General features: G+C 38.4%; 1 protein-coding gene across 4 annotated transcripts in view; it reads right to left on the reverse strand.

Annotated features, from left to right (window-relative positions):
• sbf2 (SET binding factor 2) overlaps positions 1 to 18,761 on the reverse strand; it is a 77,526-nt gene that overhangs the window by 41,246 nt on the left and 17,519 nt on the right. For all 4 annotated transcript variants that reach the window (XM_058088771.1, XM_058088770.1, XM_058088769.1 and 1 more), the window contains exons 3-7: positions 9,211 to 9,348; positions 6,323 to 6,457; positions 5,124 to 5,234; positions 3,296 to 3,401; positions 273 to 405 (exon numbers count right to left, since the gene is read on the reverse strand). In XM_058088771.1, coding sequence (XP_057944754.1) covers positions 273 to 405; positions 3,296 to 3,401; positions 5,124 to 5,234; positions 6,323 to 6,457; positions 9,211 to 9,348 — 623 coding nt within the window. The remainder of the gene's footprint in view (positions 1 to 272; positions 406 to 3,295; positions 3,402 to 5,123; positions 5,235 to 6,322; positions 6,458 to 9,210; positions 9,349 to 18,761) is intronic.

Here is an 18,761-nt window from a genome sequence, read left to right on the forward strand (position 1 = left end):
TAGTAGATTGCAATATATTGTCTTATATTTTTTGGGATGTTCTCATTTCTCTTTTCTTAAAGGTAAGATTAAAATGTAATCTTGTTGACTCAATCTCGTGAATCGTCTTGTAGATAAGTTCCACAAAAAATGATTTTACAGTACCCGTGGTACTGCAGATTTGTTTGAAAAAGAAATTACTCCCTATACAAATAGATCTTTTCTATTGGGTAGTGGAACTGAATAAACACAGAATAAACACAACAAACCAAGTATCAATCACCCACTTTTACCTGTATTTGAGGGGAAACATGAGGGCTTCCAAGGCGCGGCTTGCCTCCCCAAGCCTCTGGTAACTGGTGGAATGGAACAAAACCTTGTGCTCCGTCAGAACCGCACAAAACAAGCTTAGAACATTTTGAATACCTGGAACAAGGAAACAGTAAAAGAAAACAAAGCGCAATTAAAAAGATGTTTGTTGGAAAGAATGTTGAAGGCAACAACCACATTGTTCCAAATCAGTCATCAAAGATGTATGGCTATTTATGCTGTAAAACTACTCACACTATTATGGAGTAAATGGACATGTCACCGATTGGCAATGTTAACTGGATTACTTGTGCACTAATTGGACAGTGGGTCAGATCAGTGCAAAATACTGCATGGATCACTCAATTAAGGGTTTGTATAATTAATTTAAGGTGAGCTGGGTCAATTCTAAAATTGAGCAGTAAGCACAAAACTAGGATTTTGTCTAAATTGTAGTTCTACTGTATTTGTAATTCAAAGAGCAATTTCCCTGCTATTCCGTTCCAAAAGAGCCACTTGGTTACACTTCAGCAATTTGAGGTAACTTCAGCACCACTGTAAATGTTCTTAATGAAACTCCCGGAATCGTAAAAGATACCACACTTTAAGTTGTATCCAACTACTCCCAGCTCCCTTCAAAACTGACGAGGACATTAGTGTAAACATTAACCAACATAAAAAAAACCTCTTGAATTCATAATATTTGAAATACTGTGCCAGTGTGACAATCAGAATGGATTCTAACTTTCCAGTTCCTGTTATTGTTTCTTATCAAGCAGCTGACAGATCAATTCATCACAGACTGGGTTGACAAAAGAGAGAGGAACACTTGCAGACATGCTTGCACCACTGGGTGCTCAGAGTCTGGCTGTTTGGCTCCCTGAGTGCAGCACTACACTGATAAACAGGAAATGGAGAAAATGTTAATAATGTAGAAGATGACCGAACTGATTTATTACTAGTCTGATAAAACTTACACAAATCACACAATAATGTGCTGCAAAGATTTCCCAATACACTGATGAGGCCCCAGCTTAATATCATGACCAGGTGTTTACTCATCTTATAAAAACAGCGACACATTTCCGAGCTTTAAATAAAAGAGACAGCAGCAGCCCCCGATAACAGCAGACAAAGGCAACAAACAAACAAACAGCAACACTCTTGTTGGCTGGTTGTTATCTCATTCCCGGAGGGGATGGACTTCCTGTGCAGTGTGACATGTTTAACACACATTCCTCTCCGATGACTCCAGTGACCTGTACACACAAAAAGATGTGCCGAAACGCCATTCTGTATGTCTTTTCCGCAATCCTTATATGGGGAGGAAGGTGGCTAAATTAGTGTAAATGCTACGCCCATGTACTGCATGAACATATACTGTATACAGTGGTGTGAAAAAGTATTAACTAATTTAAATATTTGTCAATGAAAACACAACTGAACACAAAATTGAGTTTTTAGATGAAACCATTTATTATTAAGGGAGAAACAAAACCAAACTATATCACCCTGTGTGAATTAAAGGATTGACCCCCCCCCCGATTAAAGGGGACTTATTATGGTCATTTTCCGACCCTTTGCATTGAGTTGCGGCCATAAAGCTGCTACACACAGAAAACTTGCTATATCTTCCAGAATCTGCACCTATTCCAGCTGTATTTCCTTGGATTTGTGCTTCCTACCTAAACGGTCCGTTTTAATTTATTCCATCCATGGCCCGCCTCTGGGCACGCCCAAACCCCTGTGATTGGTCAAACTCCCAAACTACTTCCTGACTACTGCGACCAGACTGCTATGTCTCTAATCAAACTTTGCCCTTGTAACACTTTCAGTGTAGTTGTTTAACCAAGCAGGCAGTGGAATTTTATTACTGGCTTTAATGGCAATCAAAAAAATTAATCGATGATAACCACCACTTGCACAAAACAAATCCTGTTTTGTCATTGATAAATGAGAACGAGTCAAATAAAACAAAGCTGTGGTGTATTACCAAATAATAGCACATGTGTAACGTGCTCAAATGCAGATGGGTGAGTAAGTAAATAAGTGGGGGATAGGGGAACGACGGTTTAATCACCCTGTGGCACACAATACACTCGGAGTCGCATCCCTAATTCTTACCGGAGATGACCTGAATTTAACCACAAAAAAAATCTCTCTTTACCAAAACAACACAAAGATGATGTGGTCCATGTGCGATCCAAGTGGATCGTGTATGTACCCGCCATGTGCACACAAGAAATAAAATCTACTTTGCTTTGAAGCACATTCTTCTCCCTAAATGAAGCTAGACGAGTGCCAATTTTCCATTGTAAATCAGATTTCATAATTTAACTCTTGACCACATATTCAAGTGTGAATGCTTCAAAAGTTATGTTAAAGTTAAATACACACATCCACAGTATATCTTAATTAATAAATGGTTGTAAGCAGGAATCACAGCAAAGCAGGCACATACTGTACTGGTCACAGAAATAGTTTAAGGTATAAAAGATTAGCAACGTGAGCCCAACAAACGGCATCAAATCTTCATCATGTGCCTGTTCCTTCTTAGACCAAATTACAGAATCACTGAGGGGACAAAAAGCATATAATCATGCCTCAGACAAGTTTACAATAGAATTAATCCAAAAGTCTCCAGAGTCTTAAAATCTGTAATTGTGATTTAGCCAAAATAATTGGGGCTTGGAAAATCTGATAAGGTTCAAGACAGAATTAACCTACACCACATCATGTCACAGCTATTAAGATGCCAAATTAAATAAACCCTAATGAGGATTTCAGTAATATGATTTAAAGATATTATTTTAAGAGGTTAAGCACTACAAAACCTAAAAAAATCTTTGCAACTTAATGAACAGTTTAGATATTTGCAATAAATGCTACATCAGATTAACAATTATACACTGCCATAAGCAGACTGGGAAAGTGACACGGAAGAAAAACATTATGGAGTCTTCTGATCAAATAATTACTTAATGGTACTTCAAGTGTCAGGACCCACCTAGCTGCTGGAAGAGCAGAGCAACACTCTTGCATGTGACGGGTAACGTGTCATTCAGAGGAGTCTGGATAAGCTGCCGGTCACCTGCTCCCAGGCTGAACAATTTCTGTACAAAAAAAAGCACAAAAGGTCAGAAAACGGTGCAAGAACATATCGCTTTGTTGGACTTGGATTTGACACCAGTGTAATAATATTGTGCCTCATCGGCAGAAATACTACATGCTTAAACTGGACCTATTGTGCTAATTTATCTGCCCATTCTATTGAGTTATGGACTCTAATAGAGCAGCTACACACAATAACCAGCACAGAAAGCTTTCTAGTTCTTCTGGAATCTGCACCTATTCAGCTGTATTTCTTTGGATTTTATGCTTCCCGCGAAAATGGTCTGTTTTAATTTATTTAATGACTTGTTGTGCTGATAGCTGAAAACCCAACCTTCTAGGAGTTGATTAACGGTATAGGAGTTGATAACAAGCGATTTATCTTTTTAAAATGTCCGCTTTTAACATAGAGCCATATGTGTTGGATGGCCATAGGGAAACCTGTTCCTCTGTGACATCAAAAAGGAACAGTTTTGCAACGCCCTCTGGAAACTGGAAACCCAAACTTTCAGGGCTCACTTTCAAATGTGCAAACCACATTATCTGAAACTTTGACATCGTTTAACAAGATAATCCAACATTCTAACTACTTTTATAGGTCAGAAAAGTGGGAAAAGCACAATACAATCAATGCCTAAACAATGAGAGAGGCTGCATAAACAATTCTGTACATAACTGTATGCTATTACTGTGCAAGACTGATGACTTGACATATAAAACTACTGATGGGATAGTAATCGTAGTTAGCAGGAGAATGGTGGGTATTGCCTTGAAAGAAGCATCAACAAAGTTTGCAGAGCTCTTGATTCATCCAATTCCTTACATCCAGTAGCTGTAAGTTTTACCATGTGCGAGGTTGACTAATGTGTCTGTTCCCCTGCCTAAAGGCACACTTAAGGAGCTGCAAATTAAAGTGGTGTCATGCTGGGGACATACCAAATTCTTTCTCTTACAGCATATAAACAACTGTTTGAACAGATGCTGAAGTCACAACTTACAAGAATTTGTATTTTTCCAATAATCATCATTAGTGGCGAGTGGGCATTTAATTATTCAAAGATGGAATGCACAAGTTGATGTCATAATGAATGTTGTCTACCTTAAGTGAAAAAAGTCAGAAAGTGGTTGTCAATGGTCTACCATCCTCTGTTCTGCTAAGAACACTAACAGCTAAATGTAAGGACCTCAATGATGATTGTTAAAATAACATATGCCTTTATTAGTCCCACAAGGGGAAATTTTAAGTAATTTCCAGCAAGAAAACATATTTTCCATTTGACTCCGCCACATTCAATGCATCTGTTGGTTTTAGTACCAAACAACAAATGAGTAATTCCAGCATGCTCTGTCAGCACTCTTTTCAGTGATTAACTCTTGTCACACCGGTCTTATTTTATTTAAAGAAGAAAATTCAAAATTAATTCACTGTATTTGTCAAATTGAATACATATATACACAGTTAAATATAATTTTATTTGGTTATGACTTGTAAGGACTCAAAAATTTCAAGCCTATTATTTGTGAATTCGCTCGACCTGTCTTGCCTTGAAACTTGACTTAGACATGCACGTCTTTACTTGAGACTTGATTCAAGTTTTGAGATTAAAGACTCGAGACTTACTTAAGACTTGTAAAACACTGACTTGCTCCCACCTCTGCCTAATAGTCACCACAAATGTACCAGACAAAAATGACATTTAGAGGTTCCTTTAAGTGAAACATACCTGTGATCCTCCAGCCACAGGAACCTGGAATATAAAGAGATTGGCCACCAAACCCTCCAAAGGAAAACTCAAACTATCAGTGTATACAGTGTAGATCAGTCCCAAACAACCCTGGAAGAACAACAGGAGACATACAGTTAATTCAACATGTTAAATGTTTCTGAGTTGTCATGATGACATACAGTATCATACTATTCTAAGTACACCCCCCACATTTCAAAAAGCTTTTTTATTACGGTAGATCAACAAGGGACTATTACAAAGGAAACTTTAATATACTTTAGAGTTCCAGCTTTTATAGCAGTATAGATTTATCTGTTGAAAATATATCTACTGGCAACACAAGTGAGGGCCAAAATAATTGTGTCTCGCCTACAGTCAAGCATGATGGTTGTAGTGTCATGTCTCAGCACCGGATAGCTGAAGTTCTGGAAATATGATGAAATGAAACATGAATCTCTCCCTTGGGAAACTGGGTCATGTGGCAGTTTTCTAACATGACCCCAAACACATCTCCAAGATTTGCTTATAGAGGTGGAGGTGATAGTGTGGGCAAATATGTTTCGTCCAGACCCAACCGAGCACCTTTGAAGAATCTTCAAGCAGAAGGTGGAGGAGTGCAAGGTGTCTTAACATTCATCATCTCTGTGATGTCATCATGGAGGAGTGAAGAGGATTCCTGTAACAACTTGTACAGCTCTGGTGAATTCCATGCCCAAGAGGATGAAGACAGTCCCAGACAACAAAGGTGCTCAAACAAAATACTGACACTTTGACAACTACTTTCAGTGATGAATAAAGGCTATACTGCTAGGTGTACACATAGTATTCAAAGTCATATTGAGGTTGTATTTCTATAGTATTGTCCCTTGAGAGGATATAAAATGGTTGGTGAAATGTGAGAAGTGTACTCATTTTTGAGAGATACTATTTACGGGCTCATAACAGAATATTTCTAGCAGCATTCTGGACATACAGTAAATACAGTTTCAACTAATTGTTAACTGTATTTACTGACAAGTGGAACCTATATTAAAAAAGTGACAGAGACTTTTTTTTTTAGCTATCACATACAGAACTGACTAAAACGTGACCAAAACAAGAAGCATTTCTGTCCAAAAGACTAAAGATAAAATGGTTGCCAAAGACAACAACAAATATTTCATAAATCAAGATGTAATCAAATAGTGACTTATTACCCTGAATATTTCTGGATAATCCAATCTCGAGACGAGAATGAGACTTTTTGGAGCAAACACTTGGGCTGGTTGGATCAGGCCATCCTCTTCCACCTCTTCATCTTCATCCCCATCAACCTCAATACTTTTTGATCCCTAGGATATAAAAAAAGAGGCAATTTTAATGAAACAGTTCAAGCACGTGCCGTGGACTTAAAACTATAAGCACAGTGTATAAATAAATGTTCCCAATGTAAATCATAAAGTCAGGGTGCGCATTTAACATTTTACATCCATTGCATTGTGTTTAGAGAAATACCACAAATGTATAATTGTACACAAAAAAAACGTATCCTAGTGAACAACCTTTGCATTAAGTTGGTTAATCACAGTGTTATAAACATTTCAGTCACTGATAACACCATGAATGTGTTGAATGTTAAGCAATGTAGTTAATTTTAGAGATGACTCAAATGAGACAGAATAAACATACCATCCCTGTCAGAAGTAATAAAACTCGCATTAGACAAGGTAAGTTTTTGGCTGGTTAAGAGAATTATTTTCTATATTTGATTCATTAAAGATAATGCTGTTCATAATCTTTCGTCTCAGTCTTTCCATATTGAACACCTAACACAGGGAGAATAATCCATCAGATTAATGTTGAGCCCCACACCATCATAGAAAAATGTAAAACATCAGTGCTAATACAGCGATGACAAGACAGAGGCCAGAACAGTTGCACTATGTTGAAACAATTCTGTACAAATCAGAAAAGTAAAAGTAATTAATACTGCGATCAAACCATTTGTACTCAAAACTGATATAAACTCATTGCACAAGTAAAGAATGGTCTTGTTCTAATCTTTTTGGATCCTCAATCAGGACAGTCATGCACCAACTTCTCAATGTTCATTCCTGACTAAAGCCCATATCACAATCTGGTATATTTCTTCAGACAGTGAAAACATGCCAGAAGTATCTCAGGTCTATACAGTATTGGATCAGGTATCCCATTCAGATGGGGGTCATATTCCAGCATTATTCTTAGGATTTGGCTCAATTATTACACCCAAAACATTCCCCCCACCACCTGTCTGGACTCCCTCTGGAATTTAATTGGGCATATAAGGATTAGAATGTTCAAACAATATCACGTTTCTAGAGGCTCTTTGGTGCCTTATGTAGAATTGAGGAATGTGTGTTTGTTTTTCCGGGGAATGATGTCAGGACAAGGCCAAATATAGCCCCAGCTCCTTATCGGGCTGTGTTTTACTAAACAAAAAGGTGCTATTATGCTTAACACGGTCCAGTATTTCTAATTTGTTATAATCTGTTTTACATTAGTTATAAAAGAATGATTGTAAAGTATAAACTGTCAGGATAAGAGAATGATTCAAGGAGTTGACAAAAATGTACTTGAAACAACAACATGGGGATGTAAATTAAAACAACCTACAATGTTTATTGTAAGAAACCCCCTGCTTATGTTGTGACAGTTTAGCGATCATCAAATTGTGATGCTTCCCTTCAGCTTAAACACACTTTTTTTTTTAGCCAAATGTGGCTATTATCAATAGTTTTTTCAACAAGATTGAACAAAGAAATGTTTATATATTTGTCACAATTTAAGTTTCATTAAAAGCTCTGCCAATGGAGTTCAAACTATTTTGAGTTTCATCTAAAACCGAAACTAAGAATTAATCAAAAATATGGAATAAACGGATCAAAATTACAAAAACATCCTGGAACCTTAAATTAAATTACAAATACTTGCTGTACATAAGTGTTAGGGTGAGTAAAGTAAAGCTGAGTGAAGCTCATCACCTAAGGACCTTAACACCAAGTAACAAACATAGATGTAATTTGTCTCCCTCCCCAAAAATACCTCACCACGGCACACAGCAGAGCTATTCCTTCATTTCTGTTGCATTTAAATCAGTAGGGGAATTTGCACTTGTTTGTACAATAGGCGGCATGTCAATAATTGTGGTCTGATTCACAAAACAAGATCTAACTGTTAAATAAGAAGCAAACAACGCTAACAAATGTTGATTCTAAAGATTCCTCTGCAGTGACTTGTTCGGTCTTTGTTAGGTGACACATACTTATTGTACAAGGTTCAATTTCTAACTCAACAAAACAAATGATTTGTTGAACTAACTGGAATGTGATTGACGACTGCCTTGCACATGTGAAAGGATGTGAAATCACAGCGGGCAGAGTGACAGGAGACATTTAAGGCCTCTCACAACGCCATACACAATGAAACTATTAGTTTGGTATTCTGGGGGCTTTTTGGCTGCGAGAGACTTTAACAAGGTCATCCACAATCAAGTCCAATTGAATTTGTTGTGATTAATGATAGATGGGGATGTCAACTTGTATGCACGAGTGAATCATAAAGCTGAGGGTGACCACAGGTTCATTGGATCTTTTCTATCAGCATCCAGTATGCCTTTTATTAGCCTGCTGGATCCATCCAGGACTTTGTTTTCTACTAATTCTGGAAGATGTCACACATGTGCATTCCTTCAAATAAAAACAAAGTGCCAAAGAACATTAAAAACAAAATGATAATCCAAAAATGGAAAACAGAAATGAGATACATATTGCTCAACCAAAAATATCCCTGATGGCTGTTAAGAGTCACAAAGGAGACACACCACAGTAGATGCACCTAACATTCATCATAAGTGTTCACAAAATTAATTTCACTATCAGGACCATCTATAATGTGGACTTGAAATTTCATTAAATCAGGATTAATGCGGCTCGTGCAGCGGTTCAGGGGTAAGGCAGGGTGAATTTTCAGTTACACAGAATCTTCTTAATTGTTCATCACATGACTGATGGACTAACTCCAGAAGAGTGTGAGTGTGTGTGTAGTTGCATGTATGCAAGCCTACCTGCAGATTGACCTCAGCCTCATAGAATGTGAGGCAGGAGCAGTAGTGTCGGTCTGATTCAATATCTGTTAACACAACAGTGAAGAAGGTAGGGGCTTTCCTCTCCCTGGACAGCTTCCAACCTCCTGGCTGGCAGAACTGCAAATATTAGAAAATACTATTAGAATGTTGTACACTAGGGCAAGACACCTATGTCATTGTATCTGTTGCTTCAATTGTGTAAAAGTCACTCTTCAGTTTTAAGTGGATACTTAAAACTCTACTCTGATACTTTGTGTTGGTAACCCAATTCTTTATTAGTCTGGGCATATTTACCAGTTCTTCCAAATAGGATTTCCTGTTTCTGTACTACAATATTTACTCATCAGAGCTGGAAGTGGCGTGGTCAAATTTATTGTCACTGAAAACCACAAAAAATGCCTTAGCTAATTAGGTGTCCTGGCATGAAGGAAATCAGCATCATTAAAAAAAAAAGCCACATAAATGGTTGAATTCCAATAACAATTTGTGAAACCAACACTTAAAATGCAGTTCTTGCAGTTATTTAAATAGTTATGCGATGATGAGTTAGGAAAGATAGATAAATAGTTTCCTGTCTTGACAATGTCTACGGTACGATGGTTGGGGTTCATGTTTTAATTTAAACTACGTTTGAACTCAACATATGATGATATTTATTATGATTAAGCTCTTTGGTGTGAGGACTTAGGGAATCAAGCTCTTCCAAAATACTTCTCAAATAGATGCTTGTATTTCCAAACACAGAACACAAATCACCCGTTTTTTATCATGATTACTGATGCATTAGATACACGATATGCACAACAACCTTCAGTTACACTTTCTAAATAAACATGCAGTAGAAGCAAAGCTGCTGCATTTGTGTCCTTTTTGCGCTACAAAGACAACTAAACTCAAAGCACTTTGTTGGTAGTTTAAGCTGTTGTGTACTATTTCTGTATCGCTTGTCTTCACTAGGGCTGCAGGTATTCTGGAGTATTTCCCAGCAGTTTTCAGGTAAGAGGCAGGGTACACCCTGGACTGGTCGCCAGCTTATCTTAGGACACATATATGTACATAGACAAGCAAGCATTCACACTCACATTCACACTAACCACTCAACCACTGTGCGGCTTTTTTAACTATTTTAAACAGAAAACACAACATCTCATGTCTCTCTATTTTAAACAGAAAACACAACATCTCATGTCTCTCCAGCAGATCAAATGTATTAAGTAGAAACATAACAAAAATAAACACTTAAGTATAATATAGTGGAGTGACATAATCACCAGAAAGAGACAGAGAATGACTCGAGTGAGGATTGTTGTATCTTTCTATTAAGCGTCACTGTTCATTTGTTCGTTCTTCTTCTTTAACTTCCGTACAATTTTCTGCCACTCTCAGGAGCAACTCCTCCTGGATGACAGTGAAAGAAGTTGATAGTATCTATTGTAATCCTAAAAAAAACGGATACACGAAAAGAGTGCATCAATAATACATTTCCGGGTTAAATGTCGCAATTGTTTGATATATGTATCCATATTTCGTTACACTCCTGGTGCAAAAAGGGGACAGATTATATATTCTTTTGGGGTAAGGGTCTGATGTCACAATGGCCTTGTCCAGATTGTGCATACTGATTAGTGACATCATTACGATAGAGAAACCTATGGCCTAAGAGACAAAGAGGGACAGAGCTGAAGCGAAGCAGAGTATAGAAAAAGGAAGGAATAGAGATTAAGAGTGGAAATGGCTGGGGGGGAAAGGAGCTTGTTCAACCTGAAGGTTTCGACCAGGATGCCATCATATTCGAGCAGATACAATAGTTTACAGGAAATCTGTTAAACATGCATTGTGGTTCTTTGAGTGGAGCATGTACACACACACACACACACACACACACACACACACACACACACACACACACACACACACACACCTGTCTGAAACTATTCCAACTATGCCATTCATTGTTTTCAAAAAGGAGAGCCTAACACTGCTGATAACACATAACTCAGAAGATCACAGTCGATATGGCATCCTGTGTGTGTGACTGTTTATGTGCGGGGTGAGTATGAACATGCGAGAACGACACGCACAGCCATATGGGGGAGGCGATGGTTCCCTGATATTCAAATATTTCCTGTCAGTCGTTATCTGGCCTAAGGGTCAGTGGGGATGCAGACATGAGATTTGGAGAGTGTTGAAACACTTTTAATAAAATTTGGTGATGCGATAACTTCAACACATAATTTAACGATCCACTTAAAGCTGCCAAACTAAAACAAAGAATTATTCAACATGAATGTAGATGATGGAACCTATAAAAGGGCTACAATTGGGCAGCTCGATTAATGCATGTGGAAGAGGTACTGTAAATCACTTACTACATTGTAATTATGTTTATTTCTCTGGCTCTCATTCAAAATTGCAGTTTGTAATTATACATAAAAGGTGCTGATATCAAAGCACACAAACGATAAATATTTAGACTGCATCAAGCATCTTCAATTCAGATTCGGCTTTTGTAGACTTCTATAAAAACAGAGAAGCTACAGTGTATTCCACAAATAATGTTTATCATCAATTCAGTATAAACAGAGAAATGCCTTATGCCTTCTATTTAAACAGTGAACTTGAAACATTTCCAGTCAGTCAAACACAACACTGTGAATGTAAACACACACACAGACACAAATTTTAGGCTCATCATTGTCAGCTTAATGATTGCAAACAGCGATTTGAATGAGGTATGAATGACACAGCGAAACAGAAATTTGGACACACAGAAACACAGATAATTCTTCCTCAATTCGACACCAATCTGAGATGTGCTTGAACCATCCATCAACTAACAGAACCTTAAAAATAAATTCTGCACTACATGGATAAAAGTTTGAGTTGTCACTGTACAGATTTACTATTGAAAATGACTCAACACACAACCAGCTGTGAACACAACAACACAAGTGAGTACACCTCACTGTGAATATGTACAAACAGTGTCCAAAGCGTCTTAGTGTAAGCACCATTGTTATCTAGCACTGCCTTAACCTTCTTGGGCATGGAATCCACCAGAGCTGCACTGGTTGTGACTGGAATCCTCTTCCACTCCTCTATGATGACATGCTGAAGTAGTGGATGTTAGACACCTTGCACTCCCCCATCTCCCGTGAAGGATGTCCTCCAGGAGCTCAATTGGGTTCAGGATTGGAGGCATATTTGGCTATTGCAAAAGAGCCCAAGCCAGCAAAAATGACTTTCTAAAATGAGAGGAAAAACCTTTCCTCCGATTACCACTCATGGTTGATGATTAAGTGAACTAATTTGAGTTTGTGTACAAAAAAGCAGACCAAGACCAATGTATTTAACTGGTGTCAGTCTGCCTGTATATTGTGCACCAAAGTTTGTAGTATACTAGTGTTCACACATGATAATTAGTCAAATAATTTGAGTACCCTGATTAAAAAAAAAATTTATTATTTTTTTTCTGCTTCGAAGAATCGCTCACATCACCAACGTTCATATGTCACCCACATAAAGGACGAAGAAGGAAGCGGGTATTTGAGCTTATTTTAAGCTGCTATGTTGTGTAGGTTGGGTGGAAAAGTTACTGGAAAAATAAAACCTTGATTAACCCAAAAAATTAAACCAATTGGTCTTTCATTGTTTAGGGCAGTGTTTTTCAACCTTTTTTGAGCCATATCACGTTTTTTTACATTGGAAAAATCTTGCGGCACACCACTAACCACTTCACGTGCATCATTAAGTCTATTGGAAGAACGAGGCAATCAGCTACGTGTTGCCACACGGATGATTACATTGCTCTGCCAGTGTTTACACCACGGACACTCGATAATGACATATATTTACATAAAATGATTAATAAATGTTAATTTAATAAGAAAACTGATATTGGATAATTTCTCATGGCACACGTGTGCACACTGACTGGTTTAGGGAAACATTTTTCTTTTAATTATTTAATTAATTATTGCTCCTTGAACAAGTAAAAATGTTTTTTCTTATTACTCGACTAAGCAAAAGAAAATTCCGTACAATACTCGATTACTAAAATTCCATAATTGCAGCCCTACACTTGACCATCCATCCCATCCATCCACAATTGTGCTAATGGAAAAAATGGACCAGCGTCCATTTTAAACACAACCAAAATTACACATTTGCATTCACATTTCTAAATCTTCTGTCACACAATAGTTAGACCACTAAAACACATTTTTTGGTCACCTACAATGCTACAAGCTATAACTAGCCATATGCCAGCTAAAGTAAATCCAGTTGCTACGATCCCAATGCAGTAAAACAAACTCACACCTGGAACCTGACCAGTCTAAGCACCAGTCTGCTCGGCTGACCATTCAGAGAAGAGGAGCTTAAGGGCTTTGCTCAGGGGTACATCTGAAGATCCACTGAGAGAGGGGCAAGCTCAATTACAGCTCAATACAGTGTTATCCTCCAAGCCTGAGTATTGAATGCCTGATCACAAGCTAGCTTATCTCACCTTAAAGGGGAACTGCACTTTTTTTTTTTTAATTTTGCCAATCATTCACAAACCTTATGTGAAACATGAACACATATTTTTTTCCCTTTTTTGTATATTATAACAAGCGAAAACCTGTGATTGGCTGGCGACCAGTCCAGGGTGTACCCTGCCTCTCGCCCAAAGACAGCTGGGATAGGCTCCAGCACCCCCCGTGACCCTCGTGAGGATGAGCGGTAGAAAATGAATGAATGAATGAACACGAGAAAACTTTCAGCTATCTAGAGAAGGGAAAGAAATATGTGTTCATGTTTCACATCAGGATTGTGAATGATGGGCAAAAGTCCCCAAAAAGTGCAGTTCCGCTTTAAGGTCACAGCTACCGTTCATATCTCGAGGTCAACACCTATATTGTCAGAGCTATTTTTTTCAAAACTGAAGACTCTGAAATTGGGAAAACTACAAGTGAAGGAATGACACATAATATCATGCACAAGCTGTACTGTATGTGAGCTCAGTGAAGCAGGTGCAAAGGTCACCATGGAGAACGCAGCCTTTGTACGGCAAGCATAGAACAACCCTCACCCACTACTCCCCACCACGAGACAGGGCATCTCCTGCTCTGAAATTAGACTGCAGTCAAGTGACACTGGAACTCCAGGACACGCTTGCTGTATTGATGTCAGAGTCGAGAAAACTAGTGCCCTCTGGCTAAACTTGCTGCGTCACATCATGTGCTGTAGCCAGGCATGACTGACTCCCACCCGCTTGCTGTATTCACCACCTTTGCCTGTGATACAAGATCTGCAATTTGACCCGCTAAGCATCGCCACAGTTGGGCACACAAGGGGCATCACTGATTTAAAATAAAAATGCCATTTACATTCTCGTACTGTGACGAGGCTTCTATCTGGTAAGGCCTACCAACTCCAAATATAACTGGGGTGAGGATGACTCAGGACCGTTGAAAGAGAGGACAGTATCACAAGGCTTTGTCTTCCTCTGCAGTGACAATGCTTGAACAAGATTATTTTCCTCTCCATAATCGCATAGCACATGATCATGTTACATTTGAAATTAGGAATGGATTGGTATTATTGCTTCCACTGGTAACTGTAATAATAACTGTCATCTTATTTTCATCCAATAATGCAAGAAGCTCATCACAAGCTGTAACAGAAATCAATCATCTTCAGACACATAACTCGATGGTGTCATGCATGGGAAGTTGGGAAGTGGTGTTTTCCAAGGTGAGAGATCTCATAAGATCATGTCAAAACAGCACTGGTTGACATGCACGAGCAGCCTGATTGAATGTGAAGTACCCAAGACAATATGCTCAGGAAAATGTGCTCTCCCATTTATTTCCATCATCCTCTTCCTTCAACTTTCCTCATTCATTTGAAAGAGCTGCATGGCAGGAAGACAAACACAATGACGGAAAGTGGAGTGTGAGGGGTCAGGGGCCAGAGATGGGGTGAAAAGGTTAGTGGCGTGCTGCCTGCCCAGAAGTGCCATATTATGAGGTCTGCAGGACGAGTCGTGGTCAAAACAACCACAGAGCGATTCGGCCAAATGGCTTGACGAAACTCCCATCCCCCACCCTTTTTACCCATTCTATTGCAAACAAAGTCACCATCTTGCAACAATGTTTGTAAATTGTTACATTGCTGCCCAAAACTGATGCACTTTTCTCTTTCCCTGGTTCCAATTCGAAAATGTGTTATGCAATGTTGTGCACACATGGTTCATTTTAGGGGTAGATATTTTTAGATGGCCATGATGGTCTGAACCGCACAAATAAGAAAAAAAGTTTAGTCGTCAGAACAGGAAGAGTCAAAGAAAATTGAATTCTTCTGCATGCAATTTTGGCTTTATAAATGCCATATGGGTAGGAAATGCAATGTCAGAAAAAATACCTTGTATTGTATTGTCAATGTCAAGCTGCTGTAGCCAAGCAATACCCAGAAACAGGCTCAATATGTGATATAGAACTTTCATTTTTTTCCATTATACACAGACAGGTCCCTGTCAGAAGAATGTATCCAATCTTAGGTTATAGTAAAGGGGACCTATTATGCTCATTTTCTGCCCTTTGTATTGACGTTGTATTAACGTTGGAAAGGCTTCAGCAACAGTTTAGTGGCTAGTCCAGCTTCGCACATGTTCCCATATTTTTCGATTGTTGGTCAGGAATCTGCAACTTCAACCATTTCTGTTAAGCCTTCCTTCAAACCTGAAGGAAACCTTCTCTCAGAGGTCAGTCAAACCTCATTATCTGAAACTTTGGCATGGTTTAACACAAGTATTCTAACATTTATAGGTCTGAAAAGTAAAAAAAAATATTGAAATAAATACTTTATTGATGTGTAAGGAAATTCTTGAGCTCAAACCCAAAAGCCTCTTCTTTTGGCATGGATTTCCTAAACATAAACCTAACTTTATTTTGCCTTAGTGTGTGTCTAAAAGAGTTTGACAAACACAATATTTTCCAAAAACTTAGAACTGAACATTTGCTTGCTTAACCTCATAGGGGTTCACCTGAACTATGACTCATAGAGTTGAATCATAGTTTAAGTACGTATTTGAAACATAGTCAGCAGCACCAAAGTTCCTTCTCAGAAACAAAGTAAAGTTTGTGGATTGTCCTGGGACAGTTACAGTAACCTGTCTTTAGGCAACTTTGATAACAAAACATAATTAACTAAATTATCCCACTGCTGCAATGCAATCGTTTGCTAAGACAAATCAACATGTTATGACAACGTCAAACATGTTGGGTGGTTGCCGGGAATATGGGAATATGATTTGTTTGAGGCTGTACAGTGTGTGACACTACTCAGGTGTAATGTCAGCGGCATTGTTTTATGAATAAAAACGTCCGCTTGTACAGTCATATTTTTTAATGTACTTTTCTTAAAATCAATGTTAAACACTCTTCTCGTTGGCCCCATCTCATGTATTGTCTCACCTCGTGAGTTAGGTGTCTCATGACACACCTATTGATTAGTGTTGCAATCACAATCGCTACACCCAATGAGCTTTCCCTGAATCCGATGACTATCTGGCTCATCCAGCACTTCAGAAACAGGTGATGAAGTGGGTGCGCTCACCATTTTGGTTCTCTTCCCCTAATCCTTCCCCAGTATCCCCCACTCAGATTCCAATTTCAGTCAATGGGAGAACTAAATACTGTCTTTTCTCGCTTTCCTCTTTGTCTGTCCTCCTAAACAATATTATGTTAAGTGAATTTAGACATACAGTTGCAATGCAACTGATGGAACAGACGGGAACAAACGGAATAGGCCCGACTCATCTGTTGTAAAGCAAAGCTGTGCTAGTAACACAATAACGTTATAATGCACCGAAAAAGGAAAGAAATATGCGTTCACGTTTGACTTAAGGATTGCGAATGACGGGTAATATTTAAAAAAAAAAGTGCAGTTCCCCTTTCAGATATCCAGTTATGTATGTATGTTATGTTATCAAAAACACATTTCTGGACTCAAAGAGTGATGAATGAAACGAGTGGTGTAAACAGCTTTATCCTGAGCTTGCAGATCAGCACAATGAAACACTGCGTCAGAGTGCTGAGCCCCAGACTTTAGAATGCACTAAGATAATGGCTGATAATGACCCTGCTACGAAACAGGTGCTTCCTCTACCGCCTAGAGAGGCCTCTGATAATTTATACACCATAGGCTACAACGCTACAACACTTCTGCTGCTAATCATCTTAGCAAACACCTATGAAAAGCTATGTTGCAGCCAGTCCTTTGTGAGGAAAGGAAATACAATGTGCACACTAATACTTTCTTGTCACATGGTCACCGGAGCGTATGTAATGTTGTTCTAAAACAATAACAAAGGATATCACTATTGATGTACCAAACACATGATGTCCAATCTCAGCTTCCATCTACAGAGTAAACACATTAAGTGTGAATTCCTAAAAAGGGCAATGGCTTAACACATATTAATGGCTTAAGATACAGGATAAATGCAATGCAAACATCAGTATTGTGACGTATATAGGCCGAAACTGTTTTGTGTACAGCACGGTAATATTTGTTGCAGAAATAAAAATTAAAAACTGTCACAGGTCATGATGTTTGTTTTTTAGAATCTGTCTAAAAGCAACTTAACAACTGGAAAACAATCTCCCTGCTTGGGGAAGGTTTAAGTCATGCACTGTGGCACATGTTCTATAGTTCATTTGATTGTGTTTATAGCTTCTCACTCCAAAATAAACACCTAAATGTTTTCAATGGAAGTGAGACCAAAGCCATGTCCCCATATGCCAAGGATCCCTGAACGTGCCAGATGTGATTTCATGCTATGATCTCTTTCAATGATACAGGTGGTTGAATGGTGGGAATGCTTTTTATTCAAACATTCAGAAGGGGACTAATCAGCACAATGGCAGCACAAGGCAAATATAAAAACACATTTTACTACAGATCCAAACATAAGTTTGAATCTGAAAGATACTGAAACAGGCTTGATTGGCTTTGCTGTTCCTGAATTGTTTAACAGCCACATACCCTGCCATCTTTAGAAACTCACAAGGAGAACTAAACGAAGGATAGCTAAAAATGTCAGACATTAATGTAATACACTGCTAAATGATGTTATACTGTTATACTTCGTTTCAACAATCAATACCAGCAAGGATGTCAAAATCGTATCTCCTTGAACAAGCCCCAAAGTGACAAACATTTTTGGGCAGGTAACGAAGTGACAAATGGAGACCAAAGGTCAGCTTGTTCATAAAAGACACTACGCCGCTGGGATTTGGGACTACTTTGGTTTTACAACACAGGACGACTCACAAACACAAGTTCTTTGCAAGTCATGCTGTAAAACAGTGGCTCCATTGAGGGGAAACACAACAAACAGTCACCTACAACACAACAACAAGGACCTTTATGCTCTGTATTTGCAATCTAAAACTGCACAGCCTACTCAGGTAAATGTAAAGGCAAATTCTCAAACGTGCATTAATGAAAGTTTCACTTCTGTCACTCCTTATGAGAAAACTTTG

Source organism: Doryrhamphus excisus, chromosome 12 (genome assembly GCF_030265055.1).
Source record: "Doryrhamphus excisus isolate RoL2022-K1 chromosome 12, RoL_Dexc_1.0, whole genome shotgun sequence".
NCBI lineage: Eukaryota > Metazoa > Chordata > Actinopteri > Syngnathiformes > Syngnathidae > Doryrhamphus > Doryrhamphus excisus.